The sequence below is a fragment of the Drosophila hydei genome, unplaced genomic scaffold (assembly GCF_003285905.1).
Source record: "Drosophila hydei strain 15085-1641.00,03,60 unplaced genomic scaffold, DhydRS2 tig00000243-arrow-arrow-pilon, whole genome shotgun sequence".
NCBI classification, from domain to species: Eukaryota; Metazoa; Arthropoda; class Insecta; order Diptera; family Drosophilidae; genus Drosophila; species Drosophila hydei.
In genome coordinates this window covers 411,297-428,736 of record NW_022045693.1, presented here as the reverse complement: position 1 = coordinate 428,736, position 17,440 = coordinate 411,297, and the positions used below count along the sequence as shown (strand labels likewise).

General features: G+C 42.7%; 6 protein-coding genes across 9 annotated transcripts; 3 read left to right on the top strand and 3 right to left on the bottom strand.

Moving 5' to 3' along the window:
• Positions 1–140: 140 nt before the first annotated feature.
• LOC111598198 (ATP-dependent DNA helicase Q4) lies at positions 141–5,323 on the top strand. Its single transcript, XM_023313324.2, has 7 exons — positions 141–340; positions 400–2,842; positions 2,901–3,552; positions 3,614–4,360; positions 4,427–4,602; positions 4,662–4,978; positions 5,044–5,323. The coding sequence occupies exons 1-7, from the start codon at positions 239–241 to the stop codon at positions 5,275–5,277; spliced, it is 4,671 nt and encodes a 1,556-aa protein (XP_023169092.2). The 5' UTR covers positions 141–238; the 3' UTR covers positions 5,278–5,323.
• A 356-nt stretch (positions 5,324–5,679) lies between these two features.
• LOC111598204 (peroxiredoxin-2) lies at positions 5,680–7,284 on the top strand. 3 transcript variants are annotated; one of them, XM_023313337.2, is made up of 5 exons: positions 5,680–5,773; positions 6,244–6,422; positions 6,482–6,599; positions 6,665–7,070; positions 7,130–7,284. In XM_023313337.2, the coding sequence occupies exons 2-5, from the start codon at positions 6,266–6,268 to the stop codon at positions 7,178–7,180; spliced, it is 732 nt and encodes a 243-aa protein (XP_023169105.1). In that variant the 5' UTR covers positions 5,680–5,773; positions 6,244–6,265; the 3' UTR covers positions 7,181–7,284. The 3 variants fall into 3 exon arrangements, with proteins under 3 accessions (XP_023169105.1, XP_023169104.1, XP_023169106.1); XM_023313336.2 differs by lacking the exon at positions 5,680–5,773 and adding an exon at positions 5,878–6,102; XM_023313338.2 differs by lacking the exon at positions 5,680–5,773 and adding an exon at positions 6,104–6,126.
• LOC115482985 (phospholipid scramblase 1-like) lies at positions 7,203–8,496 on the bottom strand. Its single transcript, XM_030223611.1, has 5 exons — positions 8,228–8,496; positions 7,677–8,146; positions 7,462–7,617; positions 7,356–7,404; positions 7,203–7,284 (listed from the first exon to the last, which is right to left on the bottom strand). The coding sequence occupies exons 1-4, from the start codon at positions 8,361–8,363 to the stop codon at positions 7,387–7,389; spliced, it is 780 nt and encodes a 259-aa protein (XP_030079471.1). The 5' UTR covers positions 8,364–8,496; the 3' UTR covers positions 7,203–7,284; positions 7,356–7,386.
• A 754-nt stretch (positions 8,497–9,250) lies between these two features.
• Positions 9,251–11,050, bottom strand: LOC111598205 (ankyrin repeat domain-containing protein 54). The gene is made up of 2 exons (XM_023313339.2): positions 9,779–11,050; positions 9,251–9,611 (listed from the first exon to the last, which is right to left on the bottom strand). The coding sequence occupies exon 1, from the start codon at positions 10,847–10,849 to the stop codon at positions 9,809–9,811; it is 1,041 nt and encodes a 346-aa protein (XP_023169107.1). The 5' UTR covers positions 10,850–11,050; the 3' UTR covers positions 9,251–9,611; positions 9,779–9,808.
• A 360-nt stretch (positions 11,051–11,410) lies between these two features.
• LOC111598208 (85/88 kDa calcium-independent phospholipase A2) lies at positions 11,411–16,098 on the bottom strand. Of its 2 annotated transcripts, XM_023313345.2 has the most exons (8): positions 15,958–16,098; positions 14,932–15,099; positions 14,488–14,780; positions 14,132–14,431; positions 13,255–14,072; positions 12,556–13,190; positions 12,148–12,483; positions 11,411–12,085 (listed from the first exon to the last, which is right to left on the bottom strand). In XM_023313345.2, the coding sequence occupies exons 2-8, from the start codon at positions 14,969–14,971 to the stop codon at positions 11,853–11,855; spliced, it is 2,655 nt and encodes an 884-aa protein (XP_023169113.2). In that variant the 5' UTR covers positions 14,972–15,099; positions 15,958–16,098; the 3' UTR covers positions 11,411–11,852. The 2 variants fall into 2 exon arrangements, with proteins under 2 accessions (XP_023169113.2, XP_023169114.2); XM_023313346.2 differs by lacking the exon at positions 14,932–15,099.
• A 619-nt stretch (positions 16,099–16,717) lies between these two features.
• LOC115482986 (lysozyme A/C-like) lies at positions 16,718–17,226 on the top strand. The gene has a single exon (XM_030223612.1). The coding sequence runs from the start codon at positions 16,755–16,757 to the stop codon at positions 17,175–17,177; it is 423 nt and encodes a 140-aa protein (XP_030079472.1). The 5' UTR covers positions 16,718–16,754; the 3' UTR covers positions 17,178–17,226.
• The last annotated feature ends 214 nt before the right edge of the window (positions 17,227–17,440 follow it).

The window sequence follows — 17,440 nt, the reverse complement described above, 5'->3', positions numbered from 1 at the left end:
AAATATACAAAAATGTATGTTTCTGCGATTGAACATCAGATATTTAGATTGCAACTGAATTCAAAATGTGGCGCGCATTGCATGAATACATTGCCATTTCAACAGTCTGGCAGCCCTTGTAAAAAAAGCGCGCGCTCAGCAGAAAAGCAGGTGTGTTATGATTGTGTGCGTTGCTTTGGCTATTTGTGCTTAGCTGTGTTTAAATGTAGACGAAAATTAAAAAATACCCTATCCCATGATGGACGAATCAATTTATAAAGAAAAATATCAAAAGTACAAATTACGTGTCAAAGTATGGGAAAAGGATTTCAAGAAGAAGCGCGGCCGTGTGCCCTCAAAGGTGAGAGATATTCAACTGGATGCTTTTCGGAACTGAATTCAGAACTTAATTCGTTTTAGTACGATATAAGAGAGGCCAGTCAGGAAATACGTGACTCTTACAAGATGTATTACAAATTGAAGACATCGTTTCTTGAAGAGACGTTGAACGATGTGCTCTGCGAGGATGGATTCGATGTGATGGAAATGACCCAGTCGGAGGACCTGGGCGTCACTTTACTAGACCAGAGCACCGAAACAGAGAGCGTCAATGGTGGTCCACAGTTGCCATTGGACATTGCAGCGCTGATGCAACAAAGCAACGACAACTCCTTCTCGAACATCAAGGAGTTGCCCACGCCACAAGCTCTGACGAATGTTATCAATCGGGATGAATATGATGTAATACGCAAATTTGAGGCCGTCGAAGAGCTGGCACAGAACAAGAGTGCCTGGGGTGAGAATGTGAGCAAACAGCAGCCCGTTCTGCCAGTAGCAACGTCGCCAACCGAGTCCGCCAAGCCGAAGACGCCCTGCTTGAAGGCGAGTGTCAGCAGCAAACTTTTTCAGTCAACGCGCAGCTTTGCCAAGCGCAATCCTCGCAAACCGCTCTCTCGAGACGCCCTCAATTTGAGTGCCGCCAGTTCAATGGCAGGCACAGTTGGTGATCAAGCAGAGCAGTTGCCTGATCTAGAGACCATACTCATACGCAAGGCCCAGGAACACAAGGCAGAAGTGATTGCAGCCAATGCTCTACTGGTTACCGATCACAAAGGAACGTCGAAGGACCCCATTAAAACGCAAGTGGATGAAGGTTGGCTTCAACGCAACACGGCCCAAAATTCGCTGGAGCAGCCAAAGAAACTGCCAAGCAAGGAGTCCAACAACAATTCAACCCCAGCTAAAAAAACTAACTATGGCTTGTCCAATTTAGATTTAAGTAAGTTAAAGGCAAAAAATTCCCCACTGCCAATGCCCTTAGAGGAGCCAAAGCCAGCAGATGCAGTTGAAAGGCTACAGGAATTGCCTCCAGTTTCAGCTTCAGCTCCTATTCAAGCTCCAATTGAAGCTCTTATGGAAGCAGACTTCGATTCCAATTCCGATTCTGTTGTGGCCGACAGCGAAGAGGAAACAGAACTGCCGGAGTACAGGCACATAGCAAAGCGACGTCGCATTATGCCCACCAATGAATCCCCAGCAACGGTGCCCGAAGTGAATCCTCATCCAAATGAACCCGAAGCGAATGCTGAATGTGGCGAGGGCAAAGATTTCTCAGCGGATGATGATGGCGATGCCAACTATGAACCAGAGCGCAAGCAGGCCACAGCCAAAAGACAGATACCGAAACCAGAAAAGAAACCAAAACTGGAGAAGCCAGCAAAGCCGAAAGGCACCAAAGCCGTGAAACAGAAAGTCGAGAAGGTTGCCAAGCCAAAAGTGACAAAGGCAAAAGCCAGGTCCAAGGCGGCTGCGAAAACAACTAAAGCTGCTGCTGCTGACCAACCTGAGGCCACGGAGCAGCCATTAAACCCCAAAGATCTCAAATATCTGCTAGCTCTCGAGTCGGGTGATATAACCTGCGTGCCACGTATTAAGCACGACGAGCTAGAGCAAGCAGACGAGACAGCACAGCGATACATTAGCAACTTTGCAATAGAAGCTGCTGCCGCATCATCCTCCTCCTCCTCCGCCGCCGTCACATCTGCTTCGCTGAATGAGAAACGCACTGCTGCACGCCTAAAGTTGGAGGCGAAGGTCGCAGCGGGCAAGCTGAATGAAAACTTTGTTACCATCAACATACAGAAAAAGAAATTTTCGCGTGGCAAAAAGACCGTAAACTTTAGCAAATACAAGAAACAGCAATGGAGGCAGAAGAAGCGAGTGGCTGCCCTAGCGGGTCCCGACATGGATATGGGCGGTTGCGATGGAGGTGTCTTGACCTGCTTCAATTGTGGCCAAGTAGGGCATTTTGCACAGCAGTGCAAGATCAAGGGCGACACACTCTTGCCCCTGAGCGCACAGATGGAGGAGGATCCGTCGCCATTTCCCACACTTGCCGAGGCCGAGATGATGGCCACACAGGGAGCCATCGCGGCTCACAGCCGCAACATTGAACGCCTACCTCAGGCAGCCAACACAAATGCCATTTATCAGCATGTTGACTCCAGCAGCAGCAGTGATGAGGAGGAGAAGGCTGAGCTTGGCGAGAACTCCCCTGCAGAGCTCAACATGTCTAGTGATGGGGACGACATTGACTTCGAAGCCTTAGATGCAGCCGTTGAGGCAGCAGAAGCAAAAAAAAGTGAATCACCCATTAAGAGCTATGTGGGTCATAAGATACCGGAGGAGTTTCTCAAGCAAGCTGGCCTGGATGCCAGCAACTCGAATGGAGGAGGAGCTCCGCGTACTCAGCATGGAGGTGTGCAGCCTCTCTACGAGCTCAAAGCGGATGGCAGTTTGCAGGACGTGACAGCCGAGGTCAACGAGGCCCTGCACATGTTTGGACACAGCAGCTTCCGCAAAGGTAAGCTATACTCCCGTCAACTATCCACTTGACGCTGCTGATATATGCACTGTTGCAGGTCAGGATCGTGCAGTGATGCGCATACTCAGTGGAATGTCAACATTGGTCACCCTCAGTACGGGCAGTGGCAAATCCTTGTGCTATCAGCTTCCCGCTTACCTTTACAGCCGCCGTCTGGGAGCCATTACATTGGTTATCTCACCGCTGGTCTCGCTCATGGAGGATCAAGTGACGGGCGTGCCGCATTTTCTGCGTGCCCATTGCCTGCACACAAATCAAACGCCACAGCAACGGCTCAAGATTCAACAGCTCATAGCCAATGGCGAGATTGACATACTTCTCGTCTCGCCAGAGGCTGTGGTCTCGGGGGAACGTGCCACGGGCTTCGGTGCCATATTACGACAGTTGCCGCCCATCGCATTTGCCTGCATCGATGAGGCGCATTGTGTGTCCCAGTGGAGCCATAACTTTCGTCCCAGCTATCTGATGATATGCAAAGTGCTCAAAAAAAATCTGGGCGTGCAGACGGTGCTCGGTCTGACCGCCACAGCGACGTTGCCTACACGCACCAGCATCATCAACCATTTGGGCATACCGGATGGAGAAAATGGTATTATAACCGATATACCCTTGCCCGACAATCTAATACTCTCCGTGTCCAAGGATGAGAATCGCGATGCAGCACTGCTGCAGTTGCTCAACAGTCAGAGGTAGGTGAATACTTAATCCCTTGAGATTCCTGATAGCAACGCCTTTTTATGCTCTTTTAAGGTTCGAGAGCTGCCAGTCGATCATCATCTACTGTACGCGTCGTGATGAATGCGAGCGTATTGCTGGTTTCATAAGAACCTGCTTGCAGGAGAAGAAATCTAATCCAGCACCAGATCAGACGAAGAAGAAACGGAAGCGTGTTAATTGGCAAGCGGAGCCTTATCATGCGGGCATGCCTGCTTCGCGACGTCGCACCGTACAAAACGCCTTTATGGGCAACGAGCTGCGTATTGTGGTGGCCACCATTGCGTTTGGTATGGGCATCAATAAGCCCGATATTCGAGCTGTTATCCATTATAATATGCCGCGGAATTTCGAGAGCTATGTGCAGGAGATAGGACGCGCTGGCCGCGATGGCCTGCCTTCGCATTGTCATCTCTTCTTGGATGCCAAGGGCGGAGATCAGAACGAGCTGCGTCGACATGTGTATGCTAATTCCATCGATCGCCATGTCATACGCAAACTGCTGCAGCGCATATTTGTGCCCTGCTGCTGTGACAAGCAGCTAGAGAAGAACGCTGTGGAGATTAATACTGCGTATGAGGCAGGTACACGGGTGCATGTCTGTCCCGGACATGAGATTGGCTTCTCGGTGGAGCAGACAGTCGAAGCGTTAGATATACCCGCCGAGAATATATCAACGTTGCTCTGCTATATGGAGCTGGAGCCACGCTGGTGTATGAATGTGCTTAGCTCGGCGTATATCATGGCCAAGGTGATATCCTACGGTGGTCCCAAGTATCTGAAGTAAGCGAACATATATAAAAATTGTCTGCAAATTATTTCAATATTTATCTACATAACTTTACTCAGACATGCCGCCAAGGAGTGCCCTCCCCTAGCTATGGCCATTGCGCTGCAGATAAAGAACAAAACTTTTAAGGAGGATGCAAACATCATAGAGTTCTCCGTCATAGACATAGCGGCGGGCATTGGCTGGAACAGCGGTGTGGTTAAGTATCAGCTAAAGAACCTGGAATGGATGCAGAGTATGTAATAGTTAATGATCTCTGCAATTAAATTACCATAATATCTATTGTATATTTAGTCAATGGTTATCCAAAGCGTTCGCCCATCTCAGTCAACTTCTTTGATCTGGGCTTTCGCATCAAGGCGCCGGGAGATTTCACAGAAGCAGAAATTGATGATGCCCTCGACACGTTGTACACTCGATCAGTTAAGCAGGAGCGCACTCAGCTCATCCAATTGCAGTATGTGGCACATGGTTTGTCTGCCGTGGCCTACAGTTCATGCGCACAATGCAGCAGTGCGGACTTTCCCCAGGATCGCTGCACACAACTGAAAGGCATAGTACGCAACTATTTCCGCAACGATTATCCACAAGACTTGGAGCTAGAAATTCAGGTAAGTTGTAAAGCAAAGGTTTCCAAAAATATATATATATATATTTATTGTACCTCTCCTTATAGCCCAGCAATGTGCCTGATGATTATATAATAGCTGATGTTCATGCTTTGATCAACATGTATCCAGACAATACATTCAGTGGGCGCAACATAGCACGTCTGTTCCATGGTATATCTAGTCCAAATTATCCAGCCGTCATGTGGGGCCGCTGCAAGTATTGGCGTGCTCACACCAAAGTTGATTTCAATCGCATACTCAAATTAGCCAACATGGAAATTGTTAAGCGCCGCACGTGATAAATATGTTTTCGAGACTCAATGTTAATATTTTAATTAAATGTTGCCTTCCTAAATGATTATAAAATAAATATATAAATAAGTATTTTCTTCGTTGTCATATAATAATAATACTTCACGCAATGAAATATCATATTTGAAAAACGCGGACTCAAAAGACAAAATGAGCTACCGCGCAGTCGATTTGTTCATAATGATACAAGTATCAATTGAAAAAACACAATTAATTAAAAAGGAACAAAAATTGAGGAAGCTCTTATCAAATCAATCCGGTGCTGAACATGTTCGTCTGATGTTCAAGGTAGATGAAAACAAAAAGGATGTAATTTTAACATGTATAGGTTCATCTGAACCATTCGTGTTTTACTAAATCGTGAAATGTGCGATATTTCTTAATCGGCACATCTCTAACCGGCAAAGTGTTGCTCGTGCGCTGTGTTTGCTAAATCAACAACAACAATTCAAGCTAAAGTTATTTTCCTTATATATATAGAAGGTAACATCTGTGTAAACTCTCCGAATATATCAAAAAGGATTGAATGCGGAAATACAATATGCTATATTTACAATCGTAACGAAACGCAACGCATCGCATATGCTCGTGATTTTACTTTCATTTCAGTTCAGTTTAAATTTCGATAGACAAACTACAAAAAATATTGTACCATTCAATAATAGTGATAGCGCTTATCACTAGTTGAGCCTCTACCCCCTTTCAATTGCACAATTGATAATTATTTAGTTGTGGTTGCTTCTTGCGGAGCCATAAAATTTGACTGCGTGGCTGTAAAGTGCGTTTGTGTGCGTTCTTGTGTTTCTCCCTGTGTAAGTCCGTCTGTGTGTGTGTCTGTAAGTGGGTGTAGCTAAAGCCGAAAGCATAGCGTGTCGAGCTGCATTAAATTTAATGAATTTTATATGTATATATATATATATATAAATGTATATAAATATGTTCTCTCCTTACAGTTCAGCAACATTCAGCACCACTATGTTTACCTACGGCTGTTGGGCTCTCATGCTGCTATTGGCTTCAACAGTTGCCAAAGCCGATGATAATGACTCCTGTTATTCATTTGCTGGTGGCTCAGTGTATCCCGCCGGGGAGCCCAAGGGTGACCATCAATTACAGTACACAAAGGCTGTTAGTAAGTGACCATATTTGTATGCATTTATTTCTTAGCATACTAAATGCTTTATATTTCAGTCTCCAAGCCTGCGCCACAGTTTGAGGCCACCGCTGTGGTTAACAAGGAGATCGTGCAGCTCTCGCTCTCACAATATCTGGGAAAATATGTTGTGCTGCTCTTCTACCCATTAGACTTGTAAGCTATGCTCTTGTTTATTTAAAAAACTATGCTTAGCATATACACTTTTCAATCGTATGTAGCACATTTGTTTGTCCTACGGAAATAATTGCCTTCTCGGATCGTATCGCTGAATTCCGCAAAATCAATACGGAAGTGATTGCTGCCAGCGTTGATTCGCACTTCACACATTTGGCGTGGATAAATACGCCGAGAAAAGAGGGCGGCTTGGGTAATGTGAAAATTCCTCTACTCTCCGACTTGACGCATAAAATAAGCAAGGACTATGGTGTTTATCTTGAGGAAGTTGGCCATACTCTACGTGGCCTCTTCATCATTGATCAGCGTGGCGTCTTGCGCCAGATCACAATGAATGATCTACCCGTTGGTCGATCAGTGGATGAGACGATACGTCTAGTACAGGCCTTCCAGTACACCGATACCCACGGCGAGGTTTGCCCAGCTGGCTGGAAGCCAGGCGCTGATACGGTAACTAATTGTATTTAACACAATTTGTAGTTTTATTTATTTCATTGATGTGTTTGCAGATCGTGCCCAATCCGGAAGAAAAAACAAAGTACTTTGCTAAGAACAACTAAATAATTAATACTTAATCTGCGCATCCCACCAAGCTTGGCTAATTTTATATTCAAATTTCAAGGACAGAGATAAATAAAATCATTGTGCACATACATTCCCAACTCTTGTACATACATAAATGCAAATAAATAACTTGAATAATAAATACATTTTTAAAATAGTTCAAATACTTACAAAATACGCAAATATTACAAATAGATTTTGTTTACATACCGGCGATCATCTGTCCAGTAAAATAGAGATATAGATATATATAACTTTTTTGATAACAGAGACTTACCACCAAGAAAATGCCAGCGAGGATTAAAGCTTTAAGTTTCACACTTAATCCAACAGGGAACGTAGCGACAAAAAAGGATGACTGCGTAAAAAGAGATAATAATACTGGAAATTCTTTGGTTATTTTTCCGATCAGGCGGTCATTCAAGTCCCATATCTATACCGTAGATGAGCATTGTCCACAAATATATTTTATATATAAATATAAATACAGACCGTCATGTTGACCTTCGCTATATCTCCTAGAACTGTAGGACCGTCAACGTAAAGAGCATCTGAGCCATCTGCGTCTTGAATAACATACTCTGAGTATTTGTATGAAATCACCTTCATCATTCTGCCAATATAATTCCCAGGTGGTGCATAAACATTCATGTACGATTCACAGCAGGTAATGCAGGGCATAATATCGAAAACAAAAGGATGATCTAACATCATTATCATATTTCCTGCGCTATCCGCAAGGTCAATAGTAAATGGATGCGACCTACTTAAAAGATATGCAAGACACGACGGGCGCTCTCGAGCCGCAAACACATTCTTTCCCTGTTCATTTTTAATCTTAAAAGTAAAATATTTATTTGTGTAAACATCAAATGGCATCAATTTCTGGGACACATATATTTTATCTAAAGAGGACAACACTTCAATACCACTTGCTGCACGGCTTGCATCCATCCATTCATCTTTTAACAGTGGAAAATTAGTTATTAATAATGATATATAATCATAAATATATTTGTTCATGTATCTAAGCTAATCCTTACCCGGTTCCATATTCCTATCCATATCTTGCTTTTCCTTATCACGCTTTTTCTCTTCGCGCTTCTTCCTTTCTTCCCTTTCTTTCCTACTGGGTGATGCCATCTCTCCCAAAGCTTTTGGCACTTCTTTCATGTCCATATTGTTAAGAATAACGTAAAAATTTAGTTTTCAGTTTTCAATTTTTAGTTGTAGTTCATCAGCCCTAATTTATAGACACAACTTCTACTGCATACTAGACTTTTTCTATGAAAACTATTTTGAAATTAAGTGATAACTTTCATTTGCAATTTGTTATTCTTATTCTCATCTACGTGACTGTAAATACTTTTTCATACCCAATTATATTAATGAATTATTTCGGATTTAAAATAATCCGTTAAGAGCGCCAACCTTAGAATAAAAATATGCAAAAGTCAAGCTGTGAGATAATATTTATCGGAAAGCGCTCATTTTGTTATTGCGCTTGTTTATGGTCTATTATAAATATACCCAATTGTCATTCGATTAATGGCAAAAAGCACAGCGCAGCAACCATTCAATGTAAATTGATGGTCACTCTTATTTTAGCAGTGCTGACAATCAGAACAGCTGTTCGATAATTTCGATAGCCTATGTTTTCTTGGAATCATAGGAAGTACATTTATCTAGAACCACACATACACATTTACATATGTATATATACATAAGCATATGTATATAAATAAATATATATATATATATATATCTTTATATTTATTTATTTGTTTTTTACCCACATATATCAATGTAAGGTAGCCTTTGAAGCGACAATACAACAACGCCCTTCCTCTATTCTTACTTTTGACAGATACTATCCGATTATAGAATCAATATATTAGTAGATCGCTGAAATATATACATGTAAACATTCCAAGAATAAAGCATTTCCCGGATATTTCATATTGAATAATTTAAGCTAAATGTTAGTTGCTGTTTTTCTATTTAATTTATTATTTTTAAAGAAGTTTATAGCATATTTAACGAATTATTTTGTATTTTTGTTTTGCTTTAATTTTATTGTAATCATTTAGTTAATGTATTGCAATGCTTGATTTTGCTTTAGGTGTTGTGGATTGCATCTTTATTACATAAATTTTATTTTGTTTTGGCGCGCTAAAAGTAAAGCTTAAAATGTAAACATATTTTGTTTGCTGGTGTGTGTTTTTTTGTTTGTTTGTTGCATAAACAATGAAAACTTAAAAGAAATACTTATTAAAAAAGATCGCATGAAACAATGTATGTGTGTGTGTGTGTTGTGTATGTGTGTGAGTGTTAGTTGTATGCTCGAGCTCCAGTGCGCATCCAGAGTTAAGCCGAACAAATCCAACTGCAACTCAACGGCAGCCAAATTAGGAAACGTAAAATAAACTGAAATTAAATGGATATAGTTTAAATAAAGTTATAGTATATAGTTTAAATATAGTTATATTGTTTGCCAGCAAAACTGCTACTTGAGCCAATTATTTGATACAGAAACCAGTTATCAAATAGAAGCGGAATGAGTGCAGCCCTGTCTGTTGATCTATTTCACTTACCCATCGGAATTTGAGCCTGGCTTTTTTCTTCTATTTGTTGTTGATGGACAGACGTTCGACGCTGGCGAGCAGCTCGTCCGCCGTCTGCGATACGACCTGCTCCTGATCATCGCTGGTGCTGAGATTTTGTAGCCGCTTCTCGAGCGCCGACAGATCCTCCAGCTCCTGCTGTTGTTTGACCATGTAGCGCAATATAAGCGTGGTCAGCATGCACATATCCTCCAGAATCGTTGCTGTCTCAGGTGTGGGATGATCGTAGCGATTGCGCAGCAGCCGCAATTTAGCCTCCGCTAGCTCCAGCGGCGATTTGCCGCTCCGATCATACATATGAACGCTGGCGCCGCCCTGCAGCAGGACTCGTACAACTACATTAAAGTTATTTGAACTAGCCGAAATGACGGCCAAGTGGAGCGGCGTATTCCCGAGTGAATCAACCACATTCGGATTAGCTCCATATTTCAACAGCTGTTGCACAATGGGTATATAGCCCCGGCAGGCAGCCAAATGCAATGGACTACGATTAAATTCGTCGGCGGCATTCGGATTGCCGCCCGACTCCAGAATCCGATTGAGCAGTTCAATATTGCAGGTGGAGGCGGCGGTGCGCAGTTTGCGATTGTTTGACTCGGTCAATATGTTGTTGTAGCTGCAGTACATTAAACGCTTCATGCGAGGACGCATCTTAAAGCTCTTGCTGCTCGATGGCAGTGTGCTCGGATGTATCAAACTCGGCAGATAGTCAACGTTCAGCGGCAATGGCGGCAGATGGGGTAGCGCAAAGTGTTCTCGCTCCCCTCCTCCGCCACCTCCTCCTCCTCCACCTCCACCTCTGCTATCTCTGGTCAGCTGGAATGTGTTCGCATTGGGATTCAGGTTGGGCCATTCGCCGTGTGTGTTAGGCGACGATGTCGGCGTTGGTGGCATCACTGGTGGCGGCGGTGTTATCATAATCCCCTTCGATACGGGCATCGTGGGCATGGACATTATACTAGGCAGTTCTGACTCTTGTTCAATTGCTACTGCCACTGGCACTGGCACTTCTTTGCCCGTGTCCACACGGTCATTGGACATGGCCGTCGTCGGTGCGTGCGTGCGTTTCTATTTACAAATTTATTGCGTTGCTTTCGCGTTTACACACATCAATTTTTTTATCTTTTTCTTCACGCGCTTCTTACTTTTGTCTGTATTGTTTGTATTTTTCTCGATTTTTTCCTGTTTACATTTTGTGCGAGGTGATGCCAACTTATTGCGATTGGTGTTGTCAGCGCTTGCGTATCAGGTGGCAACGCTGCATCATTTCGTGAATATCGCATAAATACCTAATTTTTTTATCAGTTAACCAATTAAACCGGTGCAAAATATTTTAATATTTATATCTAATTTTTATTTATTACATATATTATAAATATAAATCATTGGGTAGAAGACAAGCAAAATGTATATCACTTTCACTTTGTAAATGCGTTTATTCATGAAATTAATCCATCTGAATACACTAAATATTTTTAAAGATATTCTTGATCTTAAAATGCTTACTAATTAATGTCTTAATCAAGAAAGTACATATGCTCATGTATATGTAACAATCTCTTCAACCAAGACCTATTCATGAAACAAAAATCAAATCCCATGTTACATCAAAAACATTTATTCAAAATTCGTGCTCATGTGTTTCAATTAGCTGTCAAAGCGGCACGGAATGTTTAAATATACAATATATAATATATAATTCAATTAGCAAAACAGATACATACATTCAATAAATACGCATATTAATAATACAGATATTGGACACAAGGTTCAACATCTCTAGATTACTTAAACAATAACACAATATTTCCAAATGTTCAAATGATGCCTCATATGAAATCCTATTTTAGGATTTTATTTGTTTATAAGTTTCTGGCAATTGATTTGGACTGGGTCAGTGTGTTAATAGTGTGTGTGTGATTTAGACCGCGGGGATAGGTGCTAGGAAATGGTCGTAAAAACATAAAAAGTTGATACACACTAATGGGAAAATGTAGTTTTGAAGCTAAAAGCCAATTGTTGCGATCTAAATCCGTCTTACGCGCTATTTCAAGAAATTGATCATCTCAATGATTTTGTTGCGATTGGTGTGCATGTAGGCTTTGGTGTGCCACAGCATATTGATAAGCTTCTGATCGTTCTTCTCGTCCATGGCAATGTCCTCGCTGAGCTGTGGATTGAACCTGAAGTAGGGTATGCCAATTGTGCTGCACCAGGCACGGGCGCGATCAACGACGCGCCCATCCGAGCAAGTGGCTTGGTCAACAAGTAGATTACCTGTAAGTAAAAGAGAATCAATTACTAAGCTGCAATAATCTATGATTTGGCTGCGATATTACCAATCGTAGATATGCCGTAGGCCAATTTAGCAGTATCCCAGATACTTTCCGGGCGGAATACATCAATATCTTTTAGTTCCGTAACAGGTATGTGACCGGTGCCAAGCGAAACAACCACCGAGACGGGTACAGCTTCAGCTTCTCGTCCTGCACTACGTAGTGCCATGTTATATTCATGGATTTCAGTCATGGCATCTAGGGTTGGATTATTGGCGATAAGTCCGCCGTCAAGGAAACGTCCAAATGCGCGGAAATATGAAGGAGCTGCTCCCGTTGCACGTGCAGCACGCCACACTAGCTGATCCTCAGGCTGTGGCGGCGGTATGCGTCGATTACCTAACAAAGTTCATTAGTAGAAATGTGAATAAGCTCAGAGATGAAGTGATTAAAGTCATAGCTTGCACTTACTTATGGAAGTCACAATGCCTAGTATATCACTGGCGCTGGTATAGTTACGGAACAGATGAAGATCGACGGGCTTTCGATCTGCCATAACACCAGTCACCATAATCTTGGGATGTTTTATATCTGTCATGACATTAAACTCGCCCAAATTATCCTTAAGTATTGCCTCGAAGTATTCGCTATTGTAAGGACGTGAGCCCACAAAGCATTGCTCCTTCATGCGCAGATAGAGACCCATGCACTGCCGCATGGTCTTGCCACAGCCCAAACCTAAAGCCAGGATGCCGCCAGTGCTGGTGCCGGCGATCCAATCGAACATATGTATGATGGGCGTACGCGATAGCTTCTCCACCTCGAGTAGCATTTGAACGAGCACTAGGCCGCGTATGCCACCGCCATCCAAGCATAGCAGACGACCACGTCCGTATGGCTTATCGCCCACTTCTGGAGCAATGGGCGATGTGGGAGATGATAACTGTTCTGGACTAGGCGGGGTAGCTGCAACACTTGCTATGCTGCTTGATGAGTTCTCCTTCTTCATCTCGTCTGCATTCACTTTAGTGGTAAACATGCCCAAGAGAGCATCCATGATACTCTGACCCTTTTGCTCCTTCTCCGTATCAACGACAACAGGCATTCTGTAGAGAAGCAATAAATTACTAGTAAAAGTGCCCAACGAATAAGTTACCTCGTGATACTCACTGCGGAGGCTGCTGTTTCTCCATCACTCCATTGGCTGCTGCGCCTAGAAAACCACTGACCATTTGACGGCTAGTGGTTGCCAGCATGTTTTCAATGTGCTCTCTCTGCTCCACAGATTCTGGCGCCTCGGGCGGTATGCCATTGTAGGATCCCTTGGAATTGCAACCGGGCGGACACTTTGAATTCGAATCGGAGCAGCGTTTGGCACCCACTGAATGCAATATGTATAATATTTCATCATCTTTACTGCCGCTGGCATCGTTGCCAACCATATGACGTGGCGTCTTTCCTGCCGTATTTTTCAGATTGATGTCACAGCCAAAGACCACCAGACATTGGACAATGGGCACTAGTTTTTTCTCGATGGCTATGTGCAGAGCAGCATTTCCCTCATTGTCCAGCACGTCTATGTCTGCGTCGTGTGCCAGAAGTGTAACCACACACTCGAACCGATTACGTGCTACCATAACATGCAGAGCGGTGCGCCCATCGAAGTTGGTGGCATTCACATCGCAGCCTTCCATGATCAGAGCGTGCAGAGTTTCCCGAGAGGAACACCAGTGCAATGGAGTCCCACCATATTTCATATCCTGGGTGTATAGCTTGCTGGCGTTGGTGCGTAGGAACGAGGCCACCGACGTAGGAGTCGATGTCTTATACAATTTACTTATATTCTTGGCATTCAGGTTGACATCGGCGCCTGCGAGCAGCAAAGCCTTCACATTCTCCGGTTTGTCCGTCAAGCAGGCCAAATGCAACGGTGTGCAACCGTCTGAATTGAGGTGGTTTAGATTCACAGTGCTGTTCTCCGTAAGCAGCTGCATTGAGAGAGGAATAATAGAAAAATGAGCTAACCCAGTGATGCACCATAACTCACATTGATGATCTCTTTGGTGGTGCTGGCGGCATAGTGAAACACCGAATTGCTATTTATGTCCAAGTGCTCGATTTTGCTAAGAGGCAACAGCAGTTTCACCATTTCCATGTGGCTCTGTTTGATGGCCAGCTGAAACGGCGACATGAGCGTAGTATGATCTGCCACATCGATACACTGCAGAACCTTGGGATTGCTGATATATTCAATTAGATTGAAGTAAGCAACTAAATGGGCCAACGTCCATGAAGGATTCTCCGATAGCGCATCGCAAACCTTTTGCAATCCATTCACATTGTAATACTGAAAGCAGGCAATGATTAATAAGATGATATTTGGTTGTTGTGATGGTCACTCACTTCCTTGACAATGCCTACAAAGACAGGCAGGCGCTGCATAAAGGTATTGAACTTTTCTTCGGCCTCCTGATGTGCGGGCGAACGATAGAGACTAAAGGAGGTGGTGTTCGAATCGGAGGTGGGTCGCTGCAGCACAATCTCGTATACTGCGCGCTTATCGCTGCTGTTGTAGGGAGGTGCAAACAAAACCATTGCATCATCCCTCGCCATAACCTGTAAAGTGCCCAATGATTCGCTCTTAATTTCCAGAACTTTATTCGGCGGAGTATCTCCGCCCAGCAGGCGCTGCAGCACTGTAAGTTAAAGAGGCAAAAAGTTATTGAGTAAAACTACAGCAAAGCTTCACTTAAGACGCAACAATTGGTAAACAGGACAGCACAACAGCAACAACAACAACAACAATAATAACGAGCAACGAACATATAACATAAAAGAAGCAAATACCAAAGCCAGAGGCGAGTGCTCCAAAGGCCATCCAAGCCATGGCTTCCGTATATATCAGCTGGTATGTGATGCGTATTTGAACTTTGGAATCTTTCTTGATTATGATGTTATATAGATGAGGGCAAAAATGTCAGTGCGATTTGAGATTTGAGTGGGTAAGCGATGAATCTACAGAAAACAAACGTATTAGCAATGTCAATTGTTAGCTGTGGTATGTGCGCTTATTACGTAGAAGATTTTTCACTAACAGAAAGGAGGAAGGGAGAAGCAGAGAACGAGCGAACGGGACAGGGCAAAGCAATGCAATGTTGCCAACAAATCAATAACAACATCCGATGATCTACACAAATAATGGCAATTAGTTGCATAAATCCATTAGGCCAAGCTATAATGCCCCATTTAATTGTATTGACCTAAGCTTCAATGTAAGCTAGTAAATTAGAGGAGGGCGCGTGACACGAACGACTTGGTAATAATATTATTAGCTGGTAAAACTTAGAAACGATTACAAAAAGAAAAACAATAACAAAAATGAATTGCGCTCATCTCATCTCTAAGAACACTTAACTACCGCAATTATTTTCATTTGCATTTGTGTGTCACATTCGTCCTATTAAAACCGTTATGACACAGGTTTTGTATAGAGTATGTAAATGCGACGGCCGTTGCTGTGCGCCCTCATCATTTTTTGCGCCGATTCAACCGTGACTCAACTAGATAAACTGATAAAATATGCTTTGTGCTCTCAGTGATTTTTATGCATATAATACACATATACAAGGGCAAAAGTTGCTGGCCAACATTAATGCTGTGCCCTTCCGTTTTGCCAGCCTTACACTTTTTATCGTCGCATGTTTTGGTTCTTTCCCTGTTTCAACTTAACGTGTCAGTCAATCAATATGGGACAATGCTTTTCAATTTTCTTTCATTTGATTGGGATTGTGTGATGGTGTTTAGTTGTCAAATGGTATATTCGTTGTCGGACTTCAACTTTGCAAAACGTAGCAAATTGATAATTAAACTAACCATTAAACATCTCGCTGCCGCTTATTCAACACTAAATTATTTTATTTTGCACACTTTTTCAAATTTACTGCTATCCGTCTTTGCTTCTTGATGATTAAAGTAACTATAAGGCGTCCGACAGAAAGAATCACTCTTGATTACAAGTTCGCTCTGCGCTTTGTTCTTTTGAATCGTTCATTCAGTTCACAAAGTTTCATAGCAGGGAGCAAAATACACAATCGATATGTTTTAAATGGACATTAATTTTAAAACCCACAGTTCTTTATTCTAAATAAACCAAAGAACTATGATTTGGCATACGGTATTGCTATTGTGTCGATAATATCTTACCTATCGCACGCACACATATCGTAACCTTTGTTATTAAGCAGCCTATGGCTTCAAAACTGTATGAGTTCAAATCTTTGGCGGTAAACTTAAATTTGCAAACACTTTCAGCAAAATGAAATGATTGATATAAAATTATATATATAATATATTATATATATATATATATATTTGCTTCCAGACGCAATCAATAATCAATAATTATTAAATAAGCATATATTTTTATTATTGATTGGCGAATAGATATGTCGAATAAAATATATAAATATATATATTATCATATATATATATATATATTATATATATATATATATTATCAGCTTAGCTATTCATTGCAATCATCGAAAAATTTGATTAGGAGCCGTTCGTCTTTTTTCCATATCATAGATAGGGCCTACTTAGAGATATTCGCTGACTATAAAAGCCCGAATTGTCGAAAGGTTCAACATCAGTTTCTGAAAATTGTAAACATGAAGGCCTTCATCGTTCTGCTTGCTCTGGCTTTTGCCGCTCCCGCTTTCGGTCGCACCATGGACCGTTGCTCCTTGGCCCGCGAGATGTCCAACTTGGGCGTTCCCCGTGACCAGCTGAACAAGTGGACCTGCATTGCCGAGCACGAGAGCTCCTACCGCACCGGCGTTGTTGGCCCCGAGAACTACAACGGCTCCAACGACTACGGTATCTTCCAGATCAACAACTACTACTGGTGCCAGCCTGCCAACGGTCGCTTCTCCTACAACGAGTGCGCCCTCTCCTGCAACGCCCTGTTGACCGATGACATCACCAACTCCGTCCGTTGCGCCCAGAAGATCCAGCGTCAGCAGGGCTGGACTGCATGGTCCACCTGGAAGTACTGCAATGGTGCTCTGCCCTCCATCAACGATTGCTTCTAAGCTACTCTCCTCTTCTTGACTTTTGAATAAATGATTGCTTAAAAAACTGCTTCTTTCCTTCTCTTTCTCACTTGCTCGACTTGCACTCTCTCCCTGACTTCCTTTCCTCTTGCTATCTCTTTCTCGAATAGTAAGACGACGACTGTAGAAATGCATTGCATCGGTCACCCAAGGATAGAATTCTGCCTGGTTTTATCTACTAAATTATTTTTATTATTTGTAAGAAACATAAATATGATTTTATTTTAATGTAGACATAGAAG